Source organism: Gouania willdenowi, chromosome 21, assembly GCF_900634775.1.
Source record: "Gouania willdenowi chromosome 21, fGouWil2.1, whole genome shotgun sequence".
NCBI classification, from domain to species: domain Eukaryota; kingdom Metazoa; phylum Chordata; class Actinopteri; order Blenniiformes; family Gobiesocidae; genus Gouania; species Gouania willdenowi.
Window position 1 is genome coordinate 5,886,028 of NC_041064.1, and position 13,735 is coordinate 5,899,762.

At 39.8% G+C, this 13,735-nt stretch overlaps 1 protein-coding gene across 1 annotated transcript; it reads right to left on the bottom strand.

The window, feature by feature from the left end:
• Window positions 1–138: 138 nt before the first annotated feature.
• Window positions 139–6,983, bottom strand: LOC114455302 (UDP-glucuronosyltransferase-like). The gene is made up of 5 exons (XM_028436460.1): window positions 6,053–6,983; window positions 3,536–3,667; window positions 3,322–3,409; window positions 1,586–1,805; window positions 139–770 (listed from the first exon to the last, which is right to left on the bottom strand). The coding sequence occupies exons 1-5, from the start codon at window positions 6,911–6,913 to the stop codon at window positions 488–490; spliced, it is 1,584 nt and encodes a 527-aa protein (XP_028292261.1). The 5' UTR covers window positions 6,914–6,983; the 3' UTR covers window positions 139–487.
• Window positions 6,984–13,735: the final 6,752 nt, after the last annotated feature.

A 13,735-nucleotide genomic window follows, 5' to 3' on the forward strand; every position in this document is an offset into this window, starting at 1 on the left:
ACATAGTTTATGATGACATTTTATTTCAAACTATAAGATGAGCTGGCATTATTTAGTATTTATTTGCTTTATTTACTTACTTATTCATTTAGCTTTGGATTTTAAAAAAACAAAAATAAATCACATCACAAGTTCAAATCTTATATAAAACATGGATTTTTATTCACATTTCAGACATAAAAAAGGACAACTAACTGTAAAATCATTACAAAAACCTAAATTCATTCCCTTTTTAAAGAAACAAAGACTAAATGGCTTTAACAATCATAGCTTACATCATTTTATAATCCACACAGTGACACAACAAAAACAGATTTTCACACAATCAATATTCATCCACACAATAACAACATTCCACACACCCACGCACACGCACGCACGCACACACACACACACACACACACACACACACACACACACACACACACACACACACACACACACACACACACACACACACACACACACACACACACACACAAACACTCTAATCAGATTTTCTCTTTGCTGCAGCTTTCCTGCAGCATTTACGCGTGCAAAACAAGCAGCATTTCAGTGTCAGAAACATCACAGTGATGACTATCACACTAATGAAACCAATGACATCCAAGCTGTGGTACTGGAACCAGTTTAGGTCGTGTGCAGCCACTCTCAAATGTGACGCTCCTTTGTGTCTCATGACAAACTCGGTCCAGAAAGCGGCCAGGTCCAGAGGCTCCACGGGCCGGTCCAGGTGGATCAGAGAAAGCTCCGTCATCTTCTCCTTGTAACTGAGAAGGAGTCAAACAAAAAGGAAACATATGGACAGATTTCGGTGTTATAGTTTTTGGAAATGTATCATTTTTTCCACCATTATTATTGCCTTACGATAGACTTCACACTTTTTATGGGGTTTTGAACATTTTTGCCCTTTCTGTTGCCTTACTATTGCCTTATCTCACTTTTTTGGTGTTTGTCATATTTTTGAACTTTTTGTTGCCTTACTATCATTGTCTTATCTCTGTTTTTGTGTATGACTTTTCTTTTTTTTTGCCTTTTTTCCTGTCTTACTCTTGCATTATTTATTTTTCTTGGCATTTAGCATATTTTTGCAGGTTTTGTTGTCTAACTGTAGCCTCAAATCAATTTTTTTGGTATTTGTCATATTTTTCGCCTTTTTTTTTTTTGCCTTACTATTGTTTTTTGGGGTTTTTAATATCTCCGTTCTACATTACTTGGATGCCAGATGTTTCCTTTTATTTTAGTTCATTGTTTATTCATCAATAAATCATGTCTCAAAGCTTTGCAATGTTGGAACAAAGTAAATAGGTAAATCAAAGATAAATGTAAATCAATTTGTAATTGTAAAGCGTAGGTGTTTTTTTCTTAACTCAAGGATAAAAATGAAAAGCAAACACAAAGCACATGTTCAAACATGATACGTTTACGTCAAGAGACTTCCAAAGCTGAAAAACAAAGGGAGGGAGCAGGAAACTAAACTATTCTGACTGGAAAACAGAGTGGAACAGGTTTGTAAAGGTGTGTTTCCCTTAAAAAAAGGACATAAACCATCATTTAGAGACAGTCTTGTTTAACCATGTCCTACCTTTTGTCGTGGATGATTTGTTTCAGTGCGGCCGCTAACGTGTCAGATGTCATACTGAACAGGTCGATCGTCTCAGCCACGCCGCGGCTCACCATGCGGTGCACGTTTTCTCCCTGGTCCCCAAACAGTGGTAACATCAGCATGGGAACCCCATTACAGATGCCTTCGTAGATACCATGTGTGCCCCCGTGAGTCATGAAGACTTTGGCATTAGGATGAGCTGCAGATACACAATACATACACATACTGTACATTAAAACTGTTTAAAGCCTTATCAGTATGAACTTTCTTCTTATTGGTCAGCTTAAGCCTTAAGTGAACACATGGACTGTGTTTAAAATGTCATACTAACGTATTTGTTGTAGCAAAAAACCTAAATTAATGTGCATGGGGGGCACGGAGAAAGCAGACTTGCGCTGGATCAAAAAATATCAATTTCCATGCAATCTTTACGTTTTCTTTGATTTGTTCCTTTACAAAACGCCAACAACTTGGCACTTTCTTCTTTCGAGATTCCAGGAAAAAAAAAACATTCCCCTTCCTGGTGCTTACCCCTCCCATGTACCTGTCCTGTTAATAAAAGGATCATTTGGTGCCTACACGTCAACTTTGGAATTTACCAGTGCAAACTATAAAATAAATAGTCTTGTTTTGAAGTTAACTGGCGGTTTTGTCAGGAGCTCAATGGAAGGTCTCCGAAAATCTCCGAAATGTCATCATGAAATATGTATACGCAAGTTTTATGAATCAAATGACCACTTATGCTTAAAATGCTTTCAGAACTTTCACAGATGGAGAATGAACAGACATTTAGCCTCAGTGTGCTTCAGGTTTTTGAAGTTGAAGGTTGCATCTTGGGAAACTTGTAAGTATTTTTAAAAGAGGATTTTAAAAACCACAGAAATTGGTTAAAAGTTGCAAACTACAGTGGCCAAAAACAGACAAAAAAGTGGTAAAAAGGGTTTAAAGTGTCAATATTGGAACAATTAGTTTAAACTTGCAAATAATGGGCTTGACAAATCGAAAATGTGGTTAAATTAGCAAAAAATAAGCATGAAATATGGTGAAAAGATGTTAAAAGTGACAATAATGGGTCAACATATGATTAGGTGTGAAAAGTTTGGAAAGGGTTTAAGAGTGCCAAAAATGTCTTGAAAGTTGAAAAATGTGCAGAAAATGTATTACATTTGAGAGAGAAGTGACAGAAATGGGAGTATTGTAGCAAAAATGCATTAAAAGGAGCAAAAATATGGCAAGAAAAAGTGATGAAAATAGGTTAAAATATGGCAGGTTTGGTGTAGTTGCAGTTATTCTCTTCAAATGAGCATTTAAACTGAGCTGCTTAAATTCCAGTTTTCACACTACCGAAAAGCACAAGTTTGTTTTTTTCATCTCAGCTGTGACAATGCTGATTTTCATCTTAGAAACCTTTATTTTCTTGCCAATGTTTGTTTGACCTCAGTGGGCGGGGCCTCCAAACCTGGAGGATTTGATGGCGTAACATGTTAATAATGGTCAAATTCAGCCGTCCCATTTATCAGCACCCGATCATTTGTACGCTGGGATTGGCCAAATACGAATGTGTCATAAATCCCACATTGGTCCTGTTGTACGACACAATGTGCACTCAGATTTGTTGATAAATGAGGGCCATTGAGTTTGTAGTGTATAGTACGGAGTAAAACATTTATAACGCAGCCATTGTGTTGTTTTTAACTGCTTTTGGCTAAACACACCTAAGAGATCGTTCTGAGGTAACCACTTCATAGTCCTGACATTCTTGGGCATGTCGTCAGGTAGTGCACCAGTGTATCTCCACAAAACCTGAAACACAAACAGAACTTTGCTTTATTAAACTAAGAGTTGGCTCACAGTTCGTTTGCAGTGAATCTCAGTAGTGAACAAAGTTATTTGGTTCTGCCTGATTTGGTTCAATGGGGTTCACCCTACCCTCTGAGGAAGTTGCCTGAAAGCATCAAAGAACTTTTTGGCTTTATCCTCAGGCATGTTGGAGACCATTGATCCTAATGTAAAGACAATGAAGCCATCGTCTCCGGCACCATCCACAAATTCCTGCAAATCCTATGGAAGGGAGAGGAAAGCACAACACAATGAGACCCGAAACGTCTTATAATGCATTGTGGTTATAACAGAATGAATCAGTGTTATGTATAACATAAACCCTTGAGTTAAGTAACCCTAGATAAATATTGTGGATCCTATCATTTTTACTCTGTTGAGCAGGCCGATTTTGATGGTCTCGAAGAGCTAGATTTGGCCCCCAGGCCTTGAGTTTGAGACGTGTGGTCTAAAGAGTATCTGATAACTGTTGACACAATGCGACCCTTCACCTCTTTCATTAGATACAGGCTGGCCAAAGTCCAGCAGCCTGTTTCCTTTCACACCGCACTAATGCTTCACATTTGCAGAAAAACCAGTTATTCCATCCCATAATTGTTCTATTTTCATAAAGTCCCCAACAAAAACTTAATCACACTTGTACGGTACTCTCTCCTTCCCTGCAACAATAACACCACAAGGCGTGACGTTAAAAGTTCTAACTTTTAAAGGGGACATATCATGCTAAATCCACTTTTTTAGCCCTTAAATGCATTTTGTTGTATATTTAGAGTGCAAAGAAGTACAGAAAAAAATCAAATTAGTCTCTTCAGGTGCTCCGTAAATATCTTTATATTCTGTTTTGGTCTTATTTTCCAATCTGTTTTGATTTTTCTATTCTCTATTACATTTTTTGAACTATTACATCACAGTATTTGCAGCGGAACTGCCAAATTAAGACATCGACTCCAGGCCCAACACTTCGAGCAAGCCGCCATTTTTATTTCTCGCTGCGATTTTGTAGTCCAAGCTCAAGGATGCTGAAGTTACGAGAAGAGAAATCAAAATGTTCGGTTGTTGGATGTAGTAACCCACACGTTTCATTACACCGTCTCCCAGCATCAGAACCTTTTCAAAGTGCCTGGTTGAGTTTTATTTTTTATGGAAATGTACCCACATCTGTGGGTAAGGTCATTTTTGTGTGCGCGAAGCACTTCAAGGATGACTGCTTCAGCAACCTCCGCCAGTATAAAGAAGGATTTACAGAAAGACTTTGTCTGATTGAGGGTTCAATTCCTTCTATCTTTGGAGATGACGAACAGAGCACTTCGGTAAGCTGTAAATAATGCTAAAAAGTGTGATGATCAGACGTCCTTGTCATTGTTTTGTTAGCATTAGCAGTTGCACCGTCTTCAGACTTCATATGTTAGCGCTGTGTGCTCGTTTTAGATCCTTGATGATATGGCCTTCGTGATTTAATTTAAGTCTAAAATTTTCATTAGTCATTTCATTTTGCCGTTTTTGTCTTTGAAAAGACTGTATTAAAATGCATTTCGTGACGTTAGCTTGGCGCTAGCATTAGCTCGGTGCTTGTGTTAGCTCACTTGTTAGAGTTCTGCAGGTTCATCATCTTCATTTTCATCTCGCTCCACCGGGTCCGACTCTGGCTCGAACATGTAAAGCTGGATGGACAAGTCTTCTGTTGTTGACATTTTGTAAATAACGTGTGAATAAAAAGTTTATGCGCCGCTACATAATCGTATCTCTTCTATCAAACTACAAAAATGGCCGAGCAGGGTGGAGTTGAACCGAGTGTCACCCGAAGAGGGGGCGGGGTATGAAGTGTCTCATTTGCATTTAAAGAGACCGCACCAAAACGAGTTGCTCTCAGAAGCACATCAGAAAAGGGGTCTGTGGAGCAATAATAATGAGGAATTCAGACCCAGGCATTGCAGTTCCGCTTTATATAGACCACAACTGTATGATTTATATGTAAAAAGGAAGGATTTAAAACCATGATATGTCCCCTTTAATGTCTGACTTATTCTTGATTTTCTTTTTCAGCTAAACATTGTTTTTTTCCAATTAGCATTTACAACCACACACAGTTCAGGTTTAGTAACGCCCCCTAAATGAGTTCAGATGTGATCCATTTGTGTGTTTTTCAAAGCATGCATGACCTAATCCAGTGGTTATCAAACTCTTTTGGCTCGAGTATCCCCTTTCTCTTATTTCTGAGTCCTAGTTCACCCCTTTGTCCCACTACAACATTTTGCTCAGAATATTGTGAAAAAACAACTATAGCGCATAATGATGTGATAACACACATTTTACATAATCTCATTTTGTAAATAAGTAGAATTTTGCCTCTTGAATTGATTTTTTTTTTTTATAGTTTTGATCATTTCCGGTCATCTCCTGCCGAGTGTGTGACCAATACTGACCCTTGTATTTTCAGTTCATCTTCAAATCAAAATAATTCCCATTATTATAATTATAATTTTTAACTAAAAATAAACATCATAAAACCCCATATTTTAATGCTTTTCTTAGTTAATTTACCATTCTCTTTCTCAAGTACCCCCTGTAGTGCCATTGCGTACCCCTAGGGGTACACACTCTACTCACCGCTGGCAGAGGAGCTTTCGTTGCACAGTTGATTCCTCCAATCAGAACCATGTTCGGCATGATAGGTTTGGGCCATTCAAAGGTGAAGTCATATCGTAGTAGCCAAATGGCTCCATGGCTTAAAACATCTTTATACGTCATGCCTTTCTCTAAGTACTTACTGACCAGGTTATCAAAGTGGACATAGATAATTTTGCACATGTAGGTCTCCAAAGAATACATAAGCATGTTTTTGATCCGTTGTTTAAAGTCCATGGTGTCAGTATTACCAGAGAAGGATGCAGGAACATAGGACGGAGGAGTAGGGCACTGGTTAGCCATTAGGTCGAGACCACATGGAAGTCCGCGTAAAAAATAAACAGTCGGAATGGAAAACATGTAAGCCAGGACGGATCCACAGGGCAGGAAGGGGTCTGTGAGGACCACATCAAAGCCAGTTTCCTTTAACTGACTCATGAGCACTTCATTATTCAGCAAACTCTCACAGCCTTTCTCCTGGAAGGAAGTGAAGTTCACCAGTCGTTCGATATTGATGAACATGTCTGTGATTTCAGGTGGTTTCTCGAACAACGACTCCCTGAGGCTGTTCATGTTTCTTTCAAGTTCATCGTTGCTGTACGGAACTTTGTAAACCTCAGTCTTGAAGTTCCCCGAGCCTTGAATCAACATACTGGTTTCAGGCACCAGCACCACGACTTCATGTCCTCTCTGGCCCAGTTCCTTCACCAGTATTTTCATGCTAAGCCAGTGGCTGCCATCCACAGGCAGGACCAGAACCTTTCCCGCTCCAACGGGCTCCAGACCTGAGCAGCAGAGCCAAGCCAGTAGCCCCAGCACCGGATACCACACCCCGCTCTTCATTGCCTCTTCTCCAGTCTGCAAGCTCTCTAGTTGTGGGAGTTAGTGGTACATGTTGGTAGGAGGTGGTTTTATGTGTGTATGTGTGTGAGGAAGAGAGGGAGGGGGAAGGCGGAGGGAGAGTTTGTGAAAGACAGGAAGTTCTGGCTGCTTTTGCACTCAGTTTATGTAACGTCAGGAAGAGTGGAGATCTCCAATGGATTTGAGGAGGAATATTTCATGACTAGACATGAGATTATTGTACTTTCAATACAATGCATGTGTAAACAATCACTAAAGACGATATTGGAGAAAATCACACAACCTCTCTCCTTTGGAGGTGAGAAGTTCAGCTCTGAAGAAGACTTGCAAGTCACGTTGGCAGAGCATGTGCTGCATTCAGACTAAAGTCCATTTTGTTTACCTTTAACATTCTTGCAACCCCCCTCCCAAAAAAGCAAAGCGTGTGTTTTCTGATAACCTATTGTGCTCTTTCTTTCAATGACAAGCCATTCATTCATCAACTCAGAAGGACCATGGCGTGTGAAGCAGTGTGTAATTTGAAACCAGTCCTCTGACTTTCTTTCTAGAGGAATGTTAACGTTGGTAACAGTTTTATGACGTTATCTCTCCAGCCTTATTATCTTACTATCATGTATAGTTGTGCCTGAGCGTTCATGTTCAACACACTATAACTATCAGAAGTCACGCAACTAATAAATATGTGGTGCTACGTTTTAATGTCCAGTGGGCTTTGGGGTCATCTCTCCATGTCAGGTTCACATGCACTCAGTGATACATCGTCCAAGGGTCAAATTAATTGGTGGTTAAAGTAAAACCTGTTGATGGGGTTGTTTTTACAGGCCAGTGTGTACAGATACTCATTTTGTGTTGTTCTTTTCTGTGGTCATTTGTATTTTCTTAACTACAAACTCCAAGGGGAATTATTCAAATCTATAGAGTCAAGATTTTTGGCAGATACAAGAAGAAATGTCTCTGATTTTTTTTTTTTTTTTTTTTTTTTTTTTTAGCATTTTAAGGGTTTTTAACTGTATACTCCTAAAAACTACATTCAACACAACTTCAGTTGAATATTTAATTCCCAAATGTTCCTTATAGTTAAGTAGCAACACACAACACCTCATTGTTTCCTCAAACAGCATTTCTAAAAGAGTTAGCAACAAAGACAAGGTAAAACCAGACAACGATAGCTAGCTTAGCTAGCTCTTACCAACAAAACCAAATGAGCCAGAAATATCAGCACGAATGGATGAAGAGACAGACGGGTGCACCAGAAAAACCTTTACAAGTAGAGCATTGAAGAAACTGTTAATTAGCATTAGCCCAAAAATCTAATGTTCAGCTCAATCCAAACACACCAAATGTAGAGTTAAAACCATGTGCAATATTTATCTTTTATTATCTCTTTCTTAAAGCATTTTTAATATCTCTGTATTTTTTAAGCATTTTTAATTGTATATTTCTAAAAACTACATGAAACACTCCTAAAGTTGAATATTTAATTTCCAAATATTCCTGAGAGTTAAATATGTAACACACAACACCTCATTGCTAGCTCAAACAGCATTTCTAGAAGTGTTAGCATATACAGTACCAGCATAATTAATAGTGACAAAAGAGGGAAAAAAGTCCCTTATAACATGGAGAAACCAAACTTCTGACTAACTCCCTTTATGAAATGAATTAAACAAAAACAAAGAAAAGGTAAAACCAGCCAAAGATACTGGAGCTAGCTTAGGTAGCTCTTACAAACAAAAACCAATGAGCCAGAAATATCAGCACGGATGCACAAAGAAAGACAAAAAGACAGAAGAGTGCACCAAAAAAACCTTTACAAGTGGAACATTGAACAAAATCTTACCTAGCACTAGCTTAATAGTTCAACATTTCAGAGCCCAAAAACCTTATGTTCAGCCAAATCCAAACAAACCAAATCTAGAGTTAAAACCATGTGCAAGAAATATCTCTGTATTTTTGTAAGCATTTTTAATTGTATATTGTACAATAGTTAGCATACAAGCATACCATAAAGCTAATATCCAGAGCTTCTGAGAAATCTTTGTTTATGTATCATTCTTTTGAAATGCAAAAAAAAATACCTACCTAGTCTTTTACTATGGTCTACTGCAAGTGGTCATTCAAATACATCAATGTATATAAGTCCCTCCTTCGTCCTCTAGACCCTTATACAAATGGAAACGAGCACAGTTAATGCCGAGCCAATAGGCTTCAATGTCCTGTAGCGGAGTCTGTCAATCAAAGTAAATGCGGAACTGTGCACGGAAACAAGGCCGCGAGCCAGAGCTGCCAAGCCTCACGCTTTGAGAGTGACAGTCACACAATTTAACCATTCTCACACCACACGCCACACTTCTCACGCTTATATTTCCTTGCGGCTTGCTGTAGTTCGAGTAACTCTGATTGACTGACCGAGTTAACCAATCCCAGACCAATCCATGTCTCCTTGTGTCTAAATCTAACCAATCACGGCAGGCATTACGCAATAATAAACCAATCAGAAGCAAAGTAAGGTGGGTCTTGACGAGCCTTCTCTAACTTGTAACTTTCACACACAACACGTATTGAGTCGTCGACATGCTTTTAGAGAGAAAGTTTCTAGAGGACGCATCATGTCACTAAAGTCTCATTCTTGTAATTTTCTGAAATTTGGCAGCTCTGCAACAGCAAACAGGTAAATATGTATGATTTTGACTCTTTCCTGACCCATAGACCTACATCAATGCTACTCAATGCGAGCTTGTTATGTTCCGGCAGTGGGAGGAAGTGGAACTGTTTAGGGCGGGACATTGAGCCGTTTCTCAGAAACTCCGGATATCAGCTTTAAAGTGATAGAGAAAAAAAGAGTCCCTTATACCTGAAACTTCTGAATAACTCCTTTTATGAATTTAATGAAAAATAAAAGGTAAAACCAGAAGAAGATACTATAGCTAGCTCTTACCTAGAAAACGAATGAGCCAGAAATATCAGCACAAATAGAAAAAAAATGACAAAAAGACAGAAGGGCGCATCAACATTGAACAAAATCTTAATTAGCATTAGTTTAATAGTTCAATAATTTCAGAGCACAAAAAACTCCTGTTCAAACCAATTCAAACACTCTAAAAGTAGATTTAAAACCATGTGCAATGGCTAATGGTGTGTGTATGTAAGGAATTAGTGTGTTGCCTAAAGCTGATAACAACACCAAATCTGGGGTTAATGCTAAAAACACACGGTTGAGGTCAGAAAGATCCCAGACAGGAAATAGAGATTCTATAGACATAGTTTGGTAATTCCTGGACTGGACCTTGTGCCCAAAAAAATAAAACTCCCAGTTTCACACCGCAGTACATTCCATTGGCTACTAATATTAAAGACAATTTAAAACTTTATTTTGAGACTTCATGTTCAATTACAGAGCCTTTGTAAATACTAAATCTATAAATGTAAATCTAAGCTAATCTACTTAAATTCCATGGCCTTGCTGTTGCAACCCATTGACTTCTTGGTGCTGTTCAGGGATTATAGGAAAGAGGAATTTCTTTTTACTTGCAAATTTTTCAGTCTCGAGAGGCTCAGTCTCAACTTGGACATTGTACTGAAGTCACTGCAGTGTTCAGACGTACACACACTCAGTGCACTTCTACTTTTTTGGTAGTTGGAAGAGTTTTAACTATTTGATAATAAAAAAAAAAGAAAGCATTACTTGATGTGCTCAAGAGACAGGAGAGTCCTGATAAATCAAACCTACATTTCTGTTCCCTTAACTGGGTTCAGGAAAGTCAAGTCCCAACGTGCACACTATCTCCTTCTCAGAGAGTTTGGTGCAGCTGTGTGATTACCTCTGCTTTTATCTTACGCTGCCTGAGGTTGAATGGTCTGTTACTTTGTTTTGAATCCAATAAACTGATCAGCTTTGGTATTGTGGGCAGAAATGATCTTTGACACCTTACTTGAAACGTGACACTTGCCATCCAGTTTGCACCGTTTATCAACCCACCATCATCCATCACTGCCACTATGTCCTGATAAACAAGGTCCAAAGGATTTACAACCAGGGACGACATCAGTGATCATTTAGTATTTTCTGCCTCCCGTTTACTTCTGTCCCCACATCTTTTACCGGCCTGTCCGTGCCTTAATGCTGTATGTCTGCCAAGCTTTAGAAAATACAAATTAATCTGTTTCAGCATCTTTAAGAGGAAAGTAAAAATTAAATATAAAATATTATACCAATAGTTGGAAATACATCGCTGTATTTGTCGATATACAATATCGGGATGCACATATTGGGAATGCTTCACAAGGAAACCTGAAGTACTCATGGTACTGGAATTGTTTTAGTTTTTGTTTTACCTTGTCTGCACATGCTGTCAAAGGTCAACACTACATGAAGTACAGTCTTTTTACAATAGTAATCGATTTTTAGTTATTGCAATTAAATAAATTATTTTATTGCATACTTGTGACCATCACCCGCCCTCCCTAAGGAAGGATAAGAAACACATTATTAAAGGGAGAATATAAAAAGAGAGGGCAGTGTTACATCTAGGGGAGGGGGAAGGGAACAGGGAAGAGGAAGTCAGGGTAGGAGATGAAAGGGGTGGGAAAGAGTCGACTATTTTAGGATGAGAGTGAAATGTGACAAGTGTGGAGAAATTAAAGCGGGTGACATAACACCCAGCTTAATGTCGCGTTCACACCAAACGCATTTTGGGCGTCAAAATTGTGCCTCACGCCCCTAGGTGGACACTTGTGCTCATCGAATCAGATGCTTGTCACAGAGCATTGAATGACGCTGTGGACGTGCGTTAAACAAGTTGGGAAGAGAGCATGTGGAGTGCATTTTGGGGAGGAGCCTCTCTGTTGCCGGTGGTGTTCATACAATGGATGATATTGTGGCCATCAGTTACGTTCATAATTCACCCAGTGACTGTGAAGTGGTGGAGAACATTGTGTTGAGAAGGCGGTGTTTCCGGTCGGATGTATTTTTGTGTGACTCAGTGTGTGCACTGTGATGTCAGAGGGCTATAGAGAAGTGTGGGTGAATAGAGAATAAAGTTTGGAGTTTCTTGCTGAACACACCACCTCCGAATCCCGTTCATCGGCTCTACATTATCGAGAGAGTCGTCGTCGAAAGGCACCTCAGCGCCATTTCTGGATTCACCAGAGCCGCACTCGGACGAGAGTTGCTTTCAAAGCTACTTCCGTCTTTCCCATGCCCAATTTGATGACCTGCTGACCTGCATCGGCTCTCGCATCTCCTACTAGGACACCAACTACAGATGCTCTCTTCCAGCAGAAGAGCGCCTGTCCATCTATCTCCGGTTAGTGTTTTTTTTTTTCATTATTCTGAATTTGTCACGGTTGGGGAACGCTCCTGATTGGTCAACGCGCTGCGAATGCCCCAAAAGTTCAACAACCCTAACTCTAGTGTCGGCCACGTTGGAGGCCCCGGATGCACGTTAAAAGCTGGATATCTCAAAACGCGCTGCGTCCACCGCGCGTAAAGCCTCAAAGTCATTGAGCACCATTGACAAAATCTTCTCAACGAGGCAATTGCTTCAGCACGAAATACCGTGTCCAAAGGACACATACCCAAGTGGATATGTCGTGGACGCACGAGGGAGAAGCCAGATGCTCTGTCTCTCCCAGCTGAAAGTGGAAGATGTGGAGGACATCTATCTGCTAGGAGTCATGATCTTTGGCCTGCTAATGATGGGGGTATGTGTCTGTGCATGTGCCTTCCGGATGGATCGTAAGCTGAGGCGACTCTCAGAGGATATGAAGGTTCTCAGAGAGAAGAAGAACTTCACGTTTGGAGAGTTGGAGGAACGTAAACAACGACTGGAAAAGAAAGCTCGTGGAAATACGGGGGAAAAAGACTGTGAAGAGGAGTAACAGCAGGAACAATGACTGCAGACGAGAACACATCACAAAAAAAAAAAAAAAAAAAGGGAAGAAACGAGGTTGGATGTAAAATTATCTGTGTTCAAATTAGGGGACGGATCTGGATAAGCATAATGCTTTTTACCGTCGCCCTTTCCGGCATGAAAAAGGACAAAAACAAAAAAAAAAAAAAAAAAAAAAAAAAACAATGATGTGATTTTGCTCTGAATGTCAAATGAATTTCTGTGAATGCAACCATGTCAGAAATGAACTGAATAAATAAATAAATTAAATAAATAAAGTGCGCCGCACAGGAGGTGTAGCGGGACCTCTGATGCTCCTAGAAGCGCGTCCACCATATATTGTGTATGTACACCTGACACTTTTAAGGCTTTCGACGCGTTTGGTGTGAACGTGCCATAAGTATAATGGTGGTGGCCGTGAACAGAGGGAAGGAGTAAAAACTTAAAAACTTGTATAATGGGATCAACGTGTCTAAGGTTAAGCCCAGTACGAGTTTATCCAACAGCCCAAGGCCAGTGCATCCATGACCAATGTTTGTGCAAGAACCACTTCTGCAAACCCAGGTGCCGCCCCAGGCTCGAAGGTACAGCCAGGCCGGCAGCAACAACAGGAGCCAAGGAGCCCCAGGCCAAACCTCCACGACCGAACAGCCCCCCCATATGCCCCAGAGACCCCAGGCTGAGAGGCAGCCACCGCCCACACACACCAGAGAAAGCACTAATGAGCCGAGGACCCAGCGCCCAGAGACAGGGATGCAGAAATTATAAATGAATCTGTTTCATTATTAAAATTTCATTTCAGGTGCAAAAAAAAATTAAATGAGAGGTCTCCTAGAATAAAATCCTAATCTCTTTTTACTAAATTGTCTGGATTTATCTGGCAAAATATAGATCAGTCCCTGTTACTCAAAGT

What these genes read in the sequence shown, in the direction of transcription:
- LOC114455302 (XM_028436460.1), bottom strand. Translation starts at nt 6,913, where the DNA reads ATGAAGAGCGGGGTGTGGTATCCGGTGCTGGGGCTACTGGCTTGGCTC. An exon ending in ACCTCAGAACGATCTCTTAG is followed by an intron (nt 1,806 to 3,321) that starts GTGTGTTTAGCC and finishes GTGTATCTGCAG; the next exon opens with CTCATCCTAATGCCAAAGTC. An exon ending in CAAATCATCCACGACAAAAG is followed by an intron (nt 771 to 1,585) that starts GTAGGACATGGT and finishes ACTCCTTCTCAG; the next exon opens with TTACAAGGAGAAGATGACGG.